General features: G+C 43.5%; 1 protein-coding gene across 1 annotated transcript; it reads right to left on the reverse strand.

The window, feature by feature from the left end:
• Positions 1–1,962: 1,962 nt before the first annotated feature.
• On the reverse strand, positions 1,963–18,513 carry LOC142775283 (uncharacterized). The gene is made up of 3 exons (XM_075876618.1): positions 18,272–18,513; positions 5,116–5,245; positions 1,963–2,132 (listed from the first exon to the last, which is right to left on the reverse strand). The coding sequence occupies exons 1-3, from the start codon at positions 18,428–18,430 to the stop codon at positions 1,963–1,965; spliced, it is 459 nt and encodes a 152-aa protein (XP_075732733.1). The 5' UTR covers positions 18,431–18,513.
• Positions 18,514–19,952: the final 1,439 nt, after the last annotated feature.

The following is a 19,952-nucleotide window of genomic DNA, read 5'->3' on the forward strand; positions in this document are numbered from 1 at the left end:
GAACAGCGGTGATTAGTGAACGAAGTAAATTGTGCTTATGCGCAGCGATTTCTCAAGTTTAGCTGCACAGAATTATCAAGGCAATACAGTGACTAAAATGATAGATTATCTAGTTATACTGAAAAAAGCTCTTAACAAGGCGATGCTCTTCTTAGGACCATTCCGTAATACAACATGAAGAGACAATTTGACAAAGAAGCTTGGACTTAGGCTTAGTTCTAAGTGTCCATTGGTGATGACACTGCCACTGCATCTTACATGCGCATTCTGGTTCTTGGTTTAAGCTCGTGGTAAAACCTCGTGATTTGACAACCACTGACATCCCTCCACATGACGGTGCATATCGCGACAAGCGAACATTCGAAAACAGGGACAAGTAAAAAAAAGAGTGCTGTGATTTACGCCCCCAAGGGCCAAAATCAACTAGTCCAAGCTTCTGCCCTTCTATACGTCCACAATTACAAATTACGGTGACAAGCTGAGGCAAAAAAATATGCTTGAACTCATTTGGACGTGACGATTTTAAATAAGTTGACGGGGATGAATGTAAAGAGGTGCTATGCATACACATGGCATGCTAACGGGCATTTTTATTCGTAGTGCGCGTTTTCTTTTTGTTGCATGACGTGCAGTTTTTTGAGTATGTATGGTATATAGCTGGTTGTTTACCTTTCGTTGCCGCTTAGCAGGTAATGTGTCCCTCTGCTAAGCTTGTAGACGCTGGTTGTATTCCCGGCCATGGCGGCCGCATTTCGATGGGCGAACGAAATGCATATAACACCCATGCGCTGAGAAATAGTTGCATGTTAAACAACTCTATTTAAACAGAATCTGGTAACCTCAATACAGCTTGCCTCGAAATAATACAGTGATTTTCGAACATGAAACACCAGCAGTTACTTGGCTCTTGGTGAGTCGTTCACCTGGGGGTGGTAAAGAAAATGAAAATTTATGACATCATTTCACTGCCGAGCCTTGACGTGTTGTGGGCAACAAGAGTGCCATCTCGCTAATCTAAGTGGGTGCCATTGATAGCAGGCACATATCGCTTGTTCACACAAACCACAAGAAATATAATTCAGGCTATCTACCAGTGGAGTACGTTGGCTAGAAGAGGTAGGAGTGCGGATAACTGAGCGTTTCCCTTGCCAGAGACGGTCCCTCTGCGTGCCGATGCTGCTAGGGGCGCTGTTGCAAGATGCGCAGAAACGGTCAAGGAGAGGGTAAGAGGCAATAAGAGGGTTTTAATATAGACGTTCACAGCCCATAAGTTGGTATCAGTGATGAAGCAAGTGAGCACAAACTCGCAACTAAAGCTAATATATGAATCCTCGTGATGATTCCGGGAAGTCTAAATGATGTTTTGAACAAAACATCGGCAGGACTGGCGACCACATTGGAGAAAGTTGTCGATGACATGCGCGCCATTTCTCCTCAGGTACAGGTAGTGACATGCACGATGCCGGAGGGGCCAGTACGTGACGGCAATCTGAAAAGAGTGGTTGTCGACGCTAACAAAGACATATCGCAGATAAGTCGAAAGAAAGGCTTTGAAGTAGTGGAAATAAAGAGAGAGGTGCATAGGTGGGTGGTTTTCAGTGAAATAGAATTAACTTCGATAGGAGACTTGGTGATGAGGTGGGTTGGTGACTTGCAGGATGCGCAGCAGCTTTTTGGGGTGCATGCGGACCATTCGATGTCTAGGGAAGCTAATAACGAGAAAAACAACTCGAAGTGACTTTGAAGAGGGGAAAAAGAAGAAATAAGTGCAGTTTCATTGCTGCCTCTTTCAAACGAGGGCACCTCCACAGTTCTGCGCAGGAGATGGGGGAATTGGAAATAAAGGGAGAGGAGAAAAGAGGCAAGAAAAAGGCAGACGAAAAGAAAAGAAGCGCGCATTCAAACTACGAGTCGCGCGTACCAAGAGGATTCTTTGGCCGGTGGTATAGCGTTCCTCGACTGCTATACCACCATGTTCATCGAGCACAAGCAAGGCTGTGCTGTACATCCAACACCTCGGCCGTTGCGTACAGAGCCCGTTGCGGCATTGGTGCACTTTGGAGACCGGTATCCGTTGGCACTTTTCACACCTTCCCATTCCAGCCGCTCTAACAGGGGCTTGAGCCAAATAACTGTCATGAAAACGCAAGTAAGTGGTGTCACCTTTGGTCTGGGAACAGAAGCGCATCTGGAACTACACTGAGCACATTCTAGTGGTCCACTGCAGACGTGCGCAATCTTAAATTTCTTAGTGCCAGGGAATCATTACTTCTTTTTTTCAACATGAATGTGTTTTATTACGAGGATTCACCACGGCTCCGATGACGTATTTATGTCACAGATATGAGGTCAAATTTTCAACAGGTTGCAAAAAATATAATGAGAAGCAAAAAATTTATTGGGGGGGGATGGAACCATTGACCTATTTATCAACCGCGCGCGGCGCTAACCACTATGCCATGGAGCGTACACTGTCGAAACTGCTAATGGCAAAGCAATTTATATACACTATGCACCCTTTGCGATTCTCAGAGCTGCATAACTTCAGCGCGTTCTAAATGCGAAGCATTTATTGGTGAACTTCGGGGACTTTGAGCGTATCTATCTATCTATCTATCTATCTATCTATCTATCTATCTATCTATCTATCTATCTATCTATCTATCTATCTATCTATCTATCTATCTATCTATCTATCTATCTATCTATCTATCTATCTATCTATCTATCTATCTATCTATCTATCTATCTATCTATCTATCTATCTATCTATCTATCTATCTATCTATCTATCTAGCCACCTACGACTTTTGGCTCTCCTGGCTGTTTCAAAAATGGTATCAATACCAAAATCGGTATTACATAACATGATTCTTTTACAAACGCACGTGATTAGTCATTACACGAGAATCACGACATGTATGGCATAAATGTCATGATTTACATTTCATGGTCACGCTGCTCATGCGGTGGTTTGATGATACGTGGGGGTTAACGTCCCAAAACCACTATTTGATTATGAGAGACGCCGTAATGGAGGGCGTAATCGACCACCTGGGGTTCTTTAATGTGCACCCAAGTGTGAGCACACGGGCCAACAACGTTTCCGCCTTCATCGGAAATGCAGCCGCCGCAGCTGGGATTCGATCCCGCGACCTGCGGGTCAGCAGCCGAGTACCTTAGCCACTAGACCACCACGGTGGGACTTGTGGTTGTTTCATTCAGATGACATATTGCAGAACTGGTATGGTAGGACATGACTGCTTGGCGAACGCAAGTGACCAACCCTAACGTAAAGATCATGATGTGCATGCCGTGTAAATCATGACTACACGCAACGTTCAAAAGACGCTCGCGGTCATTTTGCTAGCTTCCCATATACCGAATTTGATATTACGGAACGTAAATGAATGACGAAGGTATGTAATTAGTGCAACCATTATGATCATGAGATGCGTGTCATGTAATAACATGGCTACATGCCACGCTCATGATGCGCTCGTGGCCGTTTCGCTAGCTTTACATACACCAAATTTGGTATTACGGGACGCGGACGGATGACGAAGGTAAATGACACGTCCAAACATGATAATCATGACATGCGTGACACGTAAAACATGACTACGTGCTACGGTCAGAGGGCGCTCGTGTTCGTTTCGCTTGCTTGACATATACCAAATTTGGTATCATGGGACGTGAATAGACGACGAATCGAACAGACACATCCAAATGTGATAATAACATGGCTGTCATGTAAAACACACATGCTACGCTCATAGCGAGCTCGCGGCCGCTGCGCCTGCCTCACATATACCAAATTTGGCATCGCATGGCGCGAATAGACTACGAATGTAAATGACACGTCTGAACATGATGATTATGTTACATAGGTCGTGTACGGCATAATTTGCGTGCGCCTCATAACGTTATGCTGATTTTAAAGGGACATATCAACCTTCCTCATTCATGCTTCACAGAATATCGACTCCCACACTACGTGGAACCTGCCAATATTTTTTGTCATCAGTCGCCAGATGGCGCGAAGGTCTCGCTTTGGGCGCCCTCTCATGGTCGTCACTTCTAGCGTTTCGGTCAGTGCCGCCTCCACGGAGCGTGACCTCTCCTGCGCTCGTGCTTATCAGACTCGTGATTCGGGAGAGCATGAAGGTCACTTCGCTCGCTGTCACGGCCGCGTCTACGAAAGGAGCACGCTGCTCACACACGAAGTAAAAAATGTGATAGCTGTTCGCGCTAGTGCTGTGTACACTTGGGCGTTCGTTTGGTGAGTCTTTTTTTCTAATTGAATAGCGTGCTTTAAATGTCGAGCTGTGACAGTTGCTAGTCCGCGCACGCCTTGTGCGTGCTCATTTCGTGGGTGTCTTTTGCTTCAGGTGTGCGCTGTAAGTTTCGAGCTCGTTGTCCTTCTTCGTGTGATTTTGCAATTTGTTGCTGTGGGATTCATTCCTTTGCCCTTGTGGTGGACCAATTGCGCAAAAACGCCCAACCACATCTGTGAAGGCACGTGTCACTTTCGTGTTATTCTGATTCCTGGAAGAGGGATCAACCACACTTTGTTTCTGAGCGTCCTATGCACTGTTGTAAACAACAAACAGGAATGGAATGACGTCCCAATATAATGTATTCTTGAAGGCTTACGTCATTGTATTATCTTGTCCGTTCTACTCCTGTACAATTTGGCCTGTATCGTAAAGCTTCCGCCATGCCCGCTATGCTCTGTGACATCAGTACAAGTAACTTTCCACAGTGTGTATGCAGTGATTAACACTTCAAGGCTATAAAAGACGTCGTGTAAACGGAATTGTTTCTCAGAACACCGGGCGTGTGGGCAGCCGTCATCGTCCATTACACGGAAGGACAATTTGACTAACAAAGTACCGATCCCAAGTAAGCGAAAGCTTTCGGGCCGTTGCAATCAGCCGGAGAGGTAACATGCGATGGTAGCGCTATGCAATGACCTTTGCGTAGTTGCCGGTGTTGGTGCGTACATTCCACATGTCCTTCGTCACGTTCTGCGTACTCACGGGGAAGGAAGGGTTGTAGCTCGTACGTAAGAAGAGCGCAGGAGGAGGGTCTACGCAGAGGAAAGTTGCTTACCAAAGATGTCGAGGCGTTTGACCTGTCCTACAGCGAGCTCGCTCGAGTCCATCACAGGAATCCAGCCGTTAGGAAAGGGTGGCGGCGTCGGCTTTGGATAACGCCGTCTCCGAAGACGCTCGTCAACTTCCTGCAAAGCATAATGAGGTACGGCCACAACGTACCTTAAAAATGGCTGCCAAGCCTAATAAAGACGCGGAATGCCGAGTAATTGGTTGCGGAAGATGTTACACTTCGAAATATGTTTTTCTCGCTTTATATAAACATGTTTAGTCTCAAATAGATAGAAAAGGTCCAGCAATAATTGTCTCGTAACTCAATTGTGAATGTGCCATTCATACTGGAAAATTTACGTCGGTGACGGTGAATCTGTCTGGGCACCGACAATAAAAACGCTTAGAGACCATTGAAAAAAAAAACTAAAAAAATAAACAGATTGAATGCGCAAACACAAATTGGAAAGCGAAGCTGGCAGCCTGCCCTTCGTCAGGCTGTCGCATTTCTATGTTTTCCCAGTCTTTCAGATATGTTCTATCACTGCACTCCTCTTCATTAAATGCACTTTGTTAAGATTTGATATGGCAGTAGAGCTGCCACCTTTAATAACCACAAATTGCTACGTGACAGTGATGTAACTATAGTAACGCGCACACCATTTCGTAGGCGGGAGTAGAAGGTGTGTGTAGTGAGATTTACCCAAGTTCGGATGAATTGATTGATATGTGGGGTGTAACGTTCAACCGATACGTTATCCTCAATGATACTTCTCTCTGAATTTATGCCCATTCTTTCCTTTTTATTATTGCTTTTCATGTTCATGCCACTTCATGACCATACATTTGAACTACTCTCTTTTTATCTTAGCACTGTTTTTCATAAACTTTTTTATTACTTTTTTGTGATGTTATACCTGTATGTTTATTTTATATTTGTTGTACATGATTGACTACCATTCCTGCTGCTTTGTCAACTTGTGAACGGGGTCAGGACCTCGTCAAGCTCTTGAGCTTTTAGACCTCTACTCCACCTTATCTAAAGGAAATAAAATGATTGATTGATTGATTGATTGAAAACCACCATATGAATATGAGAGACGTCGTAGTGGAGAGCTCATCAAATTTTGACCACATGTGGTTTTTCAACCTGCACCCAAATTTGAGCACACAGGCCTACAGCATTTTCGCCTTCATCAAAAATGCAGCCGCTGCAGCTGGGATTCGGTCCCGCTACCTGTGGGTCAGCAGCCGAGTATCTTAGCCACTGGACCACCGTCGTGGAGCTCACCCTATTTTTGAGGCACATATGTCTTTATGAGTCCGCCTTAGTGGAACAGCGTAGCGTGAGCTCGGCTGTTGACGCCACGGTCACGGGTTCACTCCCCGCCGTGACGGTCGCATTTCGATGGAGCCGAAATGGTAGATGCCCGTGTACGGTGCGATGACAGTGCACGTTAAATAACACCAAATGGTGAAAATTTCCGGAGCCATCCACTACGGCGTCTCTCATGACCACATCAGAGCTTTGAGACGTCAACCCCTGGCCAGGTGTTATAGTATTAAAATATACGTGTTTATGATGATGGCATTTTTATGATAGGCTGCACAAAGTTATGTGGCATATACACATTTATGGTGCCCATGTGCGTTTCCACGAATTCATTCCTGTACATGAAAGCCTAGGCTAAAGAACGGCTTCGCATTAAAACACACGTTGTTTTATAATGAGAACTAAGCGACAACAGTGTCAGAGAAAGTACAGGGGCGTTATAAAAGTAGTTGTAATGTATACGTTAAGAAAAAAAAAATGGACGAAAAGATAACTTGCCTCCGGCAGGATCTGAACTTGCGACCTTCGAATAAGGCGTCCCACGCTCAACCACTGTGCTACTGTAGCGGTCACTCCCCGTCCGCCGTCCACTTTATGAGGTTTATAAGTGCATTTAAACGTGGCAGCGTCAGTTGTCGCAACTTGTTGCTATTACGACGATTGTTCATGGCATTATTGTTTTACCTAATGAACTTACGTAATGACTATACGTAATCATAAAAACGTAATGGCATTACGGTGAGTGGACATTCACCTAAGTGACCACAGGTGGCACTGACAGACGCTCCTCCGTCCAAATATCCATATATACAATATCATAGATAGATAGATAGATAGATAGATAGATAGATAGATAGATAGACAGACAGATAGATAGAAACTGTTACTGAAAGAAAAATGCAGGAACGTAAAAACGGAAAGAAAATACACAACAGGATGGAGGTATACGAAGGTGACAAAAATACAGCGAAGTCAATTGTAGGCGCCTTAATGCCACAGGTCAGCGAAACTTGTGAAGGTCACTCAGAGTCACTATTGTAATATACTTTGAGCCTATAAGGCTCATCAGACTCACACTGATCAACGTATTTTGGAGCAGGAGTGATTCGGACTCACACTCACGCCAATTTTTTTCAACTCGATTCACTCGGACTCCGACTCACGGCAAAAGTATTGCTACTTGGGTTGGTTGGTGTTGCATTTTTGAAATAAATATATTTTCTTAGTGCGTAGGGAACGTTTCATAAAGAGGACAGATAGGACAGAGCGTACTGTATGCTCTGTTCTATCTGTCCTCTTTCTGAAACGTTCCCTGTGCTCTAAGAAAGTATATTTCTTTCAAAAATGCAGAATCACGGCTCGATCGGAGTTTGAGTGAGACCGAAGTGAGTTGACTCATATGTGAATTCACCAACCTATGCTCAATGCTGACTAAAATATTCTTTTATGGGCATTGTTACATTTTGTGTAAGTACAGCTTGTCCTTTTCGTGGCCTCCCATCTGACATGGAGCTGAAACACCTAACTTTAGTTGAGCTCGAGTTTTCGTCTGACTTAGTTATTCTTTTTAGTTATGAAGTGTCTGAAGCACCGCTGGCTCCAATAAGCATTGCAAGGCAGTAAACTTTGACCCATTCATCAACGGCGATAGCAAAGTTGTAGAACCTAGCCTACGATGAGCAGTTAAGGACCACCTCCTGCTCGACTATCAACATAACTAGCAAAACAAGTGAATAGTCATGGTTTTTATCATGGCGAAGAGCAGTCATCATTTGGGATAGTTCTGCGTGACTCTGAGCTCATGTTGAATGAGAGAAAAAATGCGTTCGTCCTTATTCTCACCGTTACGAGCTCTACTGCTACATAGGTCAGTCTATAAGTCACTCATAAGTCAGTCTAAGTCAGTCAGAGAATTTCGCAATAGCACCTTTTTTTCGCAATTACACTGCTATAAAGCAGCTACAGCCCGTGTTAGTAGCGTGCATTTTAAATGCACTACCATGGGGCCCCAACCCACATATGTGCACCAACGGCGTTTCCAACGACTCACCTATCTGAGATAAATGAATTGTGTATTTGGCTCGAACTTTTACATACCCAGTACCTGAGTTTGAAGCTATTAAAACAAGGCTCATGTTCCCTACTACTATTGAGCCGTAGCTTATGTCACACCTCCTTTCCAGATTTCCCTCGCCTTGACCTGCGTTTTTCGTTCACTGTTCCTTCCACTTACAGGGTAGGCCACTGATGAGCGTACAAGATGGAGAATCAGTGTTAATATGAAAGAAAGACCGAATAAAATAATGAGTCTTGAATAATGTCATGAGTCGTCTTTAGATTGAAGGGTCCCGTATGCCTATCCTTTGTCCTTCATCACTTTGAAAATAAATATATGCGCTTACCCGTTGACTACATTGATTATGGTGTTTTATTGCTGTCTTGAAGGTCGTGGCAGCCACCTTTTTGATGGAGCAAAACGCTAGAAGCATGTGGGCTTCGATTTCGGCACATGTTCAACAAGCTCAGAGAATGAGAATTTCTGGAGCCTCTAATAATCGCATTGAAATTTCGGGACGTAAAACCTCATCATTTATTAGTAAAATAAGGGTTGAATGGTACAAAACTGAATGGTAACAATACAATTTTTCCCAAGTCAGGTTCGCTCTCACATATTTTATCGCTTTTTTTGAGGTCATGGCTAGCTGGGGCAACAATAATTTCGAGGGTTACCTGTGCCGAAACCCCGATATTTCTTATATTATTTTTTATTGAAAAATACCCTACATGCCTCTGTTGAGGCATAGTGTAAGGTGGGCACTACAAAAGGCACAATTTCTGTATCATTCACAAAATCTAAATTGATGAACAGCGTTCCTCAACCAATTCACAAAGCGCTGTGCAATAGAAAATATTTATGGCAGTACTGGCAAAAAAAAATCACAACACCAACAAAGATAAAACAAATAACAGGGAAACAATCGCAGGAGGCATTATCTATAAAGTAATGTAATAAAGCGAACTTAAGATTTTATGATGTGTGGATTGGTTGGCATATGAATAAAAAACAAGAAAAACGACACTATTGCGTTATAAAATGAGGAAATAAATACAAGAAAGAATAACAACAAAGGGTGTACAGCTATATTGACAGATTTCACTGCGCTTCCTTGGCCAGATGACAGGTTAATGTCTCATAGAATGTATTAGTGTTTTCTAGACATGCGATGCTATCTGGCCGGGAGTTCCCAAATCGGGCAGCTCGTGGAAGTGCTGAGCTATAGAATGTACTTGTTGATCCGCTAATGCGCAAAAAGCTAGGATATTTATGAAACATGTGGGGCGTAGAGTCATGTCAAGCATGCCAGTGTTCGAGATGAGTGTATGAATTTGTGAAACAGTGTCAGCAAGGCAATGTCATGGCGAGTACTGAAAGATTGCAATGTGAGGTTAAATTTGATCTTTGTGACACTAGACTGATACTATTAATTGTTTGAAATGAAGAAACTTGCCCTGTTCCGAACTTGATTGGTCAGGTATTTCCAGTGAGGGGACCAAATAGGGGAGGCATACTTGAGTTGAGAGCGAACAAGAGTCAGATTTACTAGCTTAGGAACATTCGGAAGAGCATTTCTCAGACTTCTGCACAGGTATCTCAAGGACAGGTAATCTGTCGCGGAAACGGAGGGGATATGTTTTGACCACGAAAGATATGAAGTGAATGTAATTCCTAGATATTCATATCGTGTAGCAAATGAAAGAGTGTCTTTATATATGTGTTATGAGTACAGTGAAGGTGTAGCTTTCCGAGTAAATTATATGTCATGAATTCTAAAAGAACTTGTTGTTGGGCTAGTTGGTAGAGCATTTCGAAAAGTTAATTCGAGCGCGAAAATTTGACACGATCACTCACACACGCACACACCTATGCATCAAACACACACAGCGCCCACTTCCAACTGATTTATTTATAGCTCGAAGGCTTGAATATATACAGAACACATTGTGCGCACGCACACCATAGAAGTCCAACAGCATACATTATCAAACGTACGCACAATGTGTCCTGTATATATTCAAGCCTTCGAGCTATGAGTAAATCAGTTAGAAGTGGGCGCTGTGTGTGATGCATGGGTGTGTGCGTGTGTGAGTGATCGTGTCAAGTTTTCGCGCTCGAATCAACTTTTCGAAATATACGTCATGATGCATGCCGTAGTGGCAGGTTCCGGAAATTTCGGCCGCATGTACTTCTTTAACGCGCGCTGGCATCGCATGGTTCACCGGCCATCAGCATATCGCCTCCATCAAAACGTGATCGACATAGACGGATAGTACCCACGGCTTTCAGGTCTGCATTTAAGCACTGTAATCACAGTAGCCCCATGGCGATGGGTTAGCTCGAATGTACCACGTAAAAAAATGAATCCTCTAGATGTATGGTAAGTGACGATAAATGAAGGACGTATGGCAAACGAATCACTAGGTAATTCCTATATGGGCATATAACTTTTTTTTGTCCTTTGCGCAGCCGTGCTCGATTTTTGGTGTCATCGGCTACATCTCGACGGAGACAAAATGCTAGAGGCCCATGTACATTTTCGAAGCCTTCCACTACAGCGCCTATCGCAATAATAACATGGTTTTGAGGCGTAAAACACAACAATTGTTATGATATTATCACATATCCGTACTTTTAAAAGCTGGCTTGAATGCACAACACATTTTTTAAAGCGAAGCTTTGTTGGTCTACAAATGGGGGCCTTTCTGAACGTAATTCCGCCTTGCACACTATTTTACATGGAGGGCGGCACCTGAAGCAGCTGTGTTGCTCTAGCACTGTACTTGCACAACCAAGAAACTGTACCTACATAACCCAAGGGCAGTACATGTGCCCTTTCTTTAGTACAGCAGACGTCTGTACGCCATTTTCTCACAAATTTACAGACGTTTGGCCGGTATATGGTCGATATCTTAGCAGAAAAGTGCATTTTTTGTCTGGCGCTATCTCCCAAATCAGTCCACTCTACTCGGCAGGTCTACCATAGCAAAGTGGGCCGATGCCGCGTGCAGTATAAAGCGTTGTCACGTGGGTGGTGGTCTCCGTGTTTTGCAGTAAAACCTGGTAAACGCAAAAAAGAAATGGTACAAAACGCTGAGAACAATATAACTTGCATTGTTGACGCACACTTCACTGTGGCGCAAAAAATAATTTGCCCCCGTGATTTCATTCACGTATACTAAATTAAACACGAGGGCTTTTAGCATTTCAGTTCCATCGAAACGCAGAGTAATTGATGCGGACAAATTCGGGTCAGGAGTCAAGTACTATTGCTTTAAACCTAACTTCTCTACTCGGGCACGTGCTGGTCATTGAGGCTGACAGAACTACTAAGGCACTGCCTGCAAACGCCCCGCCGCGGTGGTCTACTGGCTAAGGTACTCGGCTGCTGACCCGCAGGGCGCGGGTTCGATTCCCGGCTGCGGCGGCTGCATTTCCGATGGAGGCGGAAATGTTGTAGGCCCGTGTGCTCAGATTTGGGCGCACGTTAAAGAACCCCAGGTGGTCGAAATTTCCGGAGCCCTCCACTACGGCGTCTCTCATAATCATATGGTGGTTTTGGGACGTTAAACCCCACAAATCAATCAAAATGTGAAGAACTAGATTATTTGATAAGTAATGTGGCCCTAGTTATTATTGCGAGAGCAATAATACGGAAACTTTCAGCTTGATTTTGCCACCGGTGTCGGCGTCGACGTAGCCGTCACCGTCACTCACCGTATATGTGTACGTATCTAGATATATAAACACGCATGGAAGAAAAAAATCCAGAAAAAGACTGCAGCATGCGGAATCAAACTCGGGACCTCTAATCGTGAGTGCGAGGCGTGAACTACTGAGCCACGGAGAAGCACGTTCCTCAACACTCAAACGGCAAGTGGTTTATATCTACCACTTACAGCTGGTGACGGGTATCCCGGGGAGTGAGGAACTATTGTGTTTTCAGCATTAGCAACAAGATGGCGCAACTAGCGCACGTCACCACGTTGTCACGACGCGGTGGCGCGCACTCTAATCTGCCACGCGTACTCGCGCGTCCTTAGCTCACAGTGGGGAGGATCGCACGTCTTGGCTGGCCTTTGCCTTTCACCAGAACGATTTTGTTTAAGTTACCGGGCGCACAAAGGTCCCTGCAATCATTGCACAGTCTTCGTTTGTGAAAAGAGCGCGTTTCAGACACAGCGAAGTAACAACTGAGGCACTAATTCGCGTTCATTTGTCCTTGTAAGTATACGTTTCGTGCGTTATTTGTGCGTGAGAGACGTGAGGCACGTTTAGATCTGCTGGCCATTCTGCGCGTGACCTTTCAATTTCTTGCTATTGCGTTCATTGCTTCGCCTTTGCGGGAAAGCTGTGGCTTTTTTTAACGAGAAAGCCTTTAGTACCTCATCAGACATTTGCATACAAAAACCGTGGTGGATGGTACAAAAATCACTGCACAAAAATAACAATGACAAAAGTAAAATTATGGCCTGAACCAGATATTCTGTTTGTCAGTCAAGTACTCTACCACCGAGCTACGGCAGTGTTTTTTAACGCGTAGGAAATATTCCCGGTAACTCTTGTCAACAATTCCGTGCTTGAAACCACTATAAATAAATACACCCTATACTTCGTCATGTCGTATGCGGAGTCACATTAAGACGTATTAGTGCGCATAGCAAAAGCGTAGAATGGCACCAGACATCCCACCATGTGAACTGTGGAACGAGCAAAGAGGTGAAAGCTGTCATACCGTAACAATGTGCACAGCTACATTTATTCGTCATTATCATCAGCCACACCAATAAAGTTCTCAGTTAATCCTGTGACCCCTCAAGCTACGTTGATGATGATGATGGTAAAATAGACGCACTGGAAGCTTTTCGCCTTCAAGTCTTCTCAGGCGAATGCGTAAGGGTTCATGCGAGTTATGTTATCGGCCTTCTGTCAAACTTCTGGTTGAAAAATAAATCAGATCTCGGCGCTTGCGTAATGTTCAAGTTTACCAGAAGGACGCTTCACTGAATAGAAGGTGATCTTATGGACGTCTTTTAGGAAGCATTTAAATCATGAGCACCGATTAATTGCAGGTGAAAAAAGAAAAATTTCTGCTGACTGCTGACACAGCCTAAAAAAGAAAAAAAAGATACTGGGTGATAAATTGTCAAATGTTTCATCGGAAGTGATAGCGTGAAGATATAAGAAACAATTAGTGTAATTGAATGCGAAAACTCTGTGTATGCGTTAGGTCAGGTGCTAGTATACGCCTATACACGCCAGCCGCCGGCAGCCTGTGTACGATGCTCGACCCATCAATGCACTGAAACAATGCGCTGTGCCCTTTGTAGAGATGATATAGAATGCACTCTAGAGATGATTATCTGCCTCGAGCAGATCATCATATCTAATTTGTCTTGTAACGCAACTCGTTCGAAGCTTCACAGTTCATTCGATATTTAGACTTGCGCGGTATATTCTTTCCTCTAGAAACTCTACAGTGACAGCACAGCGTAGTATTCCTAATGCCACAGAAGGTCGCCTGCACCTTTCCCTACAGCGTATCATGGTACAGGGCGGGACAGTGTCGCGATAGAAAAGTATTGCGATGTATTTCAGAAATACTTTTGAGTACCTGTATTTGTGTATCGTGATACATTTGAGAAATGCATCTGGGTCATTACATGCAAAACGTGCCAACCACTTCGGCGACCATCTCGAATGCATGTGAAAAAAAATCTGCTGATTTACTGCATTTAAAACAGTGAATTGGTCTGATTACTTTCGAGAAAAAAATTCTTTGGTCATGCTGCTGTCTTTTGAACTTACCGGAAAGTCGTTTCGGTGTTGTGTGTGAAAACAAAAAAATATTTTAAAAGTAGCTCTCCTTCTTTCTATAGAAAATTCTGTCTACATGTTGAGTGAAGGTACTTCTTAAGTATAGTGTTTTAAACTCAGTAATATTAGTGCAATTTTTCTGCTACAAAAGCCTTCAAAAATTTAGCTAAATTGTGTTATGTTTGCATTTTTCAGTTGCAATGCTGCACTTTGTATAAAAATCTGAGTAGTGAATACTTCCTTCACAGAAGGTATCTTTTGAAGAAAATATTTTTTAGACCTCAATACCTGCCAAACTTTACAAGAAAGTCAGAAATTTCAGAAAAACGTCATTTTTGTTATATTGAGACGCAATTCGCACCATGTGGTGGTCCAATTAAAAACTGCTTTTATACTCAAATCGAAAGCAAATAAACGGTTCCTTTCATATGGCAAATCTTATTACATGTTTGCTTTAAGGAATAGAATAATTTTCGAACTTTCTCATTGACGGCAATGGAAAATTTCAAGGTGGCAGGTGTCGTATGACCAAACAGGAAGATAGGCACCAATGGGAAAGTTCAAAAAGGTATTTTCTTCTTTTAACGAAAAACGTGTTTTAAGAGTATCTCTGAAATACTCCATTACGTCAACGGGAACGGTACTTCAGTACCTATTTCAGCCTTATAACCAGCCTATTTCGATATCTGCATTCCAGAATACTTCTCTTTATTGCTGCGCAGCCCTGTCCCGGAAGTACGTGCGCACACTTCACTACTTGCACGCGCTGTGCGCCAAAGCCCCGCAAACAAAATACCGGAAAGAAACGTGATAAGCTACTGGCCGGTGCTTTGAACTCGCCGTTTGATGGAAGCCTCGGTGCGGTGGTGGTCTAGTGACAAAGGTAGTCGGCTTCTGACCAAGAGGTCACTGGATCAAATCCCGGCTGCTGCGGCTGCATTTTCGATGGAGGCGAAAATGCTCTAGGCCCATGTGCTCAGATTTGTGTGCACGTTCAAGAACCCCAGGTGGTCGAAATTTCCGGAGCTCTCCAATACGGCATCTTCTATATTCATATGGTGGTTTTGGGACGTTTAACCCCACATATGAATGAATAAATCAATGCGAGCTAAATACAATAGGTATATATCGAGTGTTGGAGTGCGAGATCTTTGTTTTTTAATTTGAAAGCGTGACTTCACTCACTGTGCAACTCCGCTGTCATCGAAAAGCTGTGGCATAAAATCAGCACTTCAATAAAATCACCTTCGAGACGGAGGTATTATTTAATTGTTGGGGTTTAACCTCTCCAAAACTCTGATATGATTACGAGGGTTATCGCATGTCGAGGGCTCCCAAAATTTTGACCACTTTTTCCGTGCAGCTATATCTAAGTACGTGGACCTCAAGCATTTTAGCCTACATCAAAAATGCGTTCGTCTTGGTGGAACCGTGGCTACAGTGCTCGGATGCTAGCCCGAAGGTCGCGGGTTTGATCGCCGTCGTGGCGGTTGCAATTTCCGAACCTTCCACAATGGCGTCTTTCATAATCATATCTTGATTTTGTGAGGTTAAAAGAATAATAATAATAATAATAATAATAATAATAATAATCTCCTTAGTAGCAGGAATATTATCCATCGAAAATGTGGCCGTCGTGGCCGAGTTTCGATCGTGAGACCTTCGGGTGAGCAGCAGCGTAATGAGTAGATCACCGTGGCGGCATATAATCGAGACTGTTCACGGCTTTGTTCGCAAACCGAACTCTAGGAAAAATTTTGTTTTGAAAGCGAACGTTTGCGGGTGAGCCACTGCATGGTGCCCGAATCCCCGACAACGCCAGAGGCAAAGTGATTGCGGCTACAGAGCGAGCACAGGGAAGTAACGGTTCAGCAGATACGAGAGATTCGCATAGTGACCTATCTCAAGCCGCCCGAAACCGATGTGAGAGAGAGAGATTAGTAAAGATAGGGAGGTAATCCAGAAGAGCTTTCCGGTTGGCTAACTTGATTTTGGGAAGGGCAAAGAGGATAGAAGATGTTATACAACACGCAAGACACGATGAACTGAATTAGGTATAGATAAGATATGATGCACGCAGCTCTGAAAAATAATCTCTACAAGCCCTGTTACATTACGCTGCAACACTAAACTCTGCGAATAATTCATCGATACACTCAGCGATATATGCTGCGGTGTTTACACTTTATAAGAATTCCCTATGTGTCTTCATAGTTTCCGTAATTCTCTACACAGGTGAGGGGAGGCTGAGGGTGAGTATAAGTGGTCTATTGATAAGTTAAGGGCGGCTATGCGGATGAGACGCAAGAAGAAACCGAAGCCAGTTTGAGCTAATCTCGCTCTCTTTCTCTCTCTCTTTCACACACACACACACACACACACACACACACACACACACACACACACACACACACACACACACACACACACACACACACACACACACACACACACACACACACACACACACACACGCACGCACGCACGCACACACTCACTTCAATAAAAAACACTGCCTGCACACGTCATCTAACACATAACCTATACTTTACTATGATCAGGCAAGCGCAAAGACAACATAGGACGAAATATGTCCTGTGTTTTCTTTACCCCCGTTGTGATTGCATTATATACAAAAGTGTCATGCACGAAGCTATAACAATAATATTTCATATTTGTGGTTGGCTGTGTGGTGGATAGAACGTTGTCGTCTTTGCCTTAAAAGAACTGGGCCCCGTAGGAAATCCGCAGTAGGAGGCTGCCTTTTCTTCCCTGTACGAGTTATTTGTCAAGTAGTGTAGCATTTATTCGTCTGCTTCTGTTTATATACCACAATTGTGGTGACAGGTAGAACCGGCGACATGACTTTGAGTGGAAAAACGCCATTTCGGGGGTGCCACTGTGGTTGGAGAGCTATTCACAAATTTTTATTTTTGCTATGAAGACCTCTGTTTTAGTCGTAGCAACTGAGTGCGCTTATAAGGTCAAGTGACAAACAGAAGTCTTGATAAACTTGTTCCTTGACAGCCGCGACTCCATGAAATACAGACACCTAGGCGCGCTATAGACACTGCATCTTATACATTACTAATCATTGCCAGCCGCTGCCCAAAGAATGAAGGATGTAATATGTATTACACTTTTGAAGCTCTGCGTTTTTTTGTTTGCCGCTAAACAAAAAAAGTGGTACATAGGAGAGAAAAAAAAAACACAATATGCGGTGCTTCTAGCATGTTGCGAAAATGAGCGCTGAAAAACGGCAAGAAGAGAGAAGTAAAGGTAATAACAGAACTAAGTTTCTAAAGAATTATTATTTTAGCCTCTTATGAAAAACCTAACTCTGTTATTTAATGTTTCAGAAATAGGCTTCCACACTCCACTAACTTTATTTAGTAGTTATTAATAACGAAGCCTAATGAAACTTTAAAAATTATGAAAGGGTGGAAATATAGCTATAATTTTTAGATTGGGGTAAAATTTAGGCATCTTGTAAATGAGCAAGCCGAACTTGCCACCTTGCCTCAAAACATATTTTATCGTGCTTAAACAAATTCTTGCAAATAAAAGATGAGTTGAATTCCGATGTGTGGAAAGATTTCTTTTAGACAAAAATATTGTGGAAACCAACAAATACCCTCCTCTGCCATTCCTCACTTCTATTCTTTAGTTTAGTTAGTAACATTAGGATTTGCATAAAAAAGCGAGAAAAACCTTCAGTGACTTCTGTAGCCATGCCTCTGCTACAGTCGTCATGGCTAGTTGCTGCAACTCGCACTACTTCCGACACCACTCACGGGAGTGCGAACGTGTTTTCCGAAGTGAATAAATGCTCTGGCATTGATTATTTTCGTGAAATCGTGCACAATTGGTGACACATCATCATGAGTAAAAAATATGGGAGGTCACCAAGGGGGCCTGCTTACCCGCAATCATACATAAAACAACACCATTCATTACCTCTGCGGGGCTTCGGCGCGGCTTTCGGTTGAATATGAGTGCGGTCATGAGGAGTGTGAAGAGTGCGCCGGCGATCGCCAGTGCCACGAGACTGTCGTTCGTGGAAAGGATACCGGCATAGGTCCAAGGAGCTAGCACAGAGGAGCGGTTGACATCCATGATGCGGGAGACGCGCGCTCCGGCGACCGTTCGACGCTCCGAGCTACGGAAAACAAAATAGGAGCTCAGTAACACTGCGCCGCCAAAGACGTTCCTCACAAACCGAGCCTTCCTTCTCTCCTCCGTGTGCTCTTCTTTATAGCATCGCGTCCCTTCTCCTCTAGCCGCTCTTCCCCCTTCTCGTCCAGACGTTTGGCTATGTAATGAAGCTCGCGGACATCGTCCTGTGTCGAACGGGGGACAACATCAACGGCAAGGTACCTCAGTGTCATCGTTTTCTCTCTCGCTCATCAGTGTCCCTACTCTGAGAGCAAACATGAAAAAAAAAAGAAAACCAACTTGGCACATACGTGACACCCATAACACGTACGCCCCGACGGCGCGAATCAGTTCTATTTGGAGGCATTGAGTGAACTATCTAATACGTTGCAAGAAAATATAACGTGCCCCGTTTGCGGCCCCGGCTGACAATGTCCGAAGTTCATGGTCTGTGCCACACTGGTGGGTGCTCAAGCAAGCAAGCATGCAGATAAATCATGTCTCAAATTATTTTTTAAAAATTCTCTTACTCCGCCACTACATTTCAGCCTGTCAGACTTTCGTGGACAGCAGACGGTCGTCTGCGAATTCGTGTACGAACAACGTCCTGCTATAAAATTATCATTTTTGACACTTGAAGCCACTCGCGTTCCATTATCAGACGGAATCTTAACGAAATAGAGCAAAAAGTGAATGCATTTTATGTATGTCTTTTTTGACAGATATGTGCTATAGAAACTGGAGCAGGGCTCAAACTTTAGCAAATTAGACAAGAGTGACAAAATTCGAACCATGCCCGCCGCTCTAGTGATCGGACGTATAAGTGTACATATAGGCAAGCGCACATTCAAGAACGTCAATATTTCATCTGATTTAATTACTAATGGCTCATAATTACCAGCGGTTTCTAGAATAAAAACTGCAGCCTGCAAATATAAATCAAATGTTTCAATAGCCTTAAGCCATATTGCGATTATCCGTTGAGTGAGTACTGTTCCAGAGCTTCCTTCTATGCCAATAGAACCTGTATAGCACCCTGTTCCGAGCCAGTTGTTTTTATCAAGTCATTAGGCAATGTCTACGTGCTCACAGTATTGGTTCGGCAGCTGGATTGTACGAGTTTTTAAGAATGGTATACTTCGCTACAGTATCAGTTTCATGAATTTTTCTCAAATTTAGCAACAACGTTCTGAAATAACAGGAAATATTTGTGAAAATATAAAATCTTCATGCTTACAACTATTTACAGATGTAATGCGGATATTCACTGTGAACCTTTCAGAATAAGTGCTCCTCCTGAAGAAAAATTTATCTTTGAGGACGCTGATTCACTTATCCACCATGTGTTTGCGAAGCCCATACACTTGTTATTGATAATGACAGTTGTTATCTATATTACTGCTTTGATATGGCGCAGCAATGCTGGTATACTATTTTAAAGATATAAACAGCGAGGTAAATAGTGGCACACTACCAAATTTTC

This window comes from Rhipicephalus microplus, chromosome X, assembly GCF_043290135.1.
Source record: "Rhipicephalus microplus isolate Deutch F79 chromosome X, USDA_Rmic, whole genome shotgun sequence".
Classification (NCBI taxonomy): domain Eukaryota; kingdom Metazoa; phylum Arthropoda; class Arachnida; order Ixodida; family Ixodidae; genus Rhipicephalus; species Rhipicephalus microplus.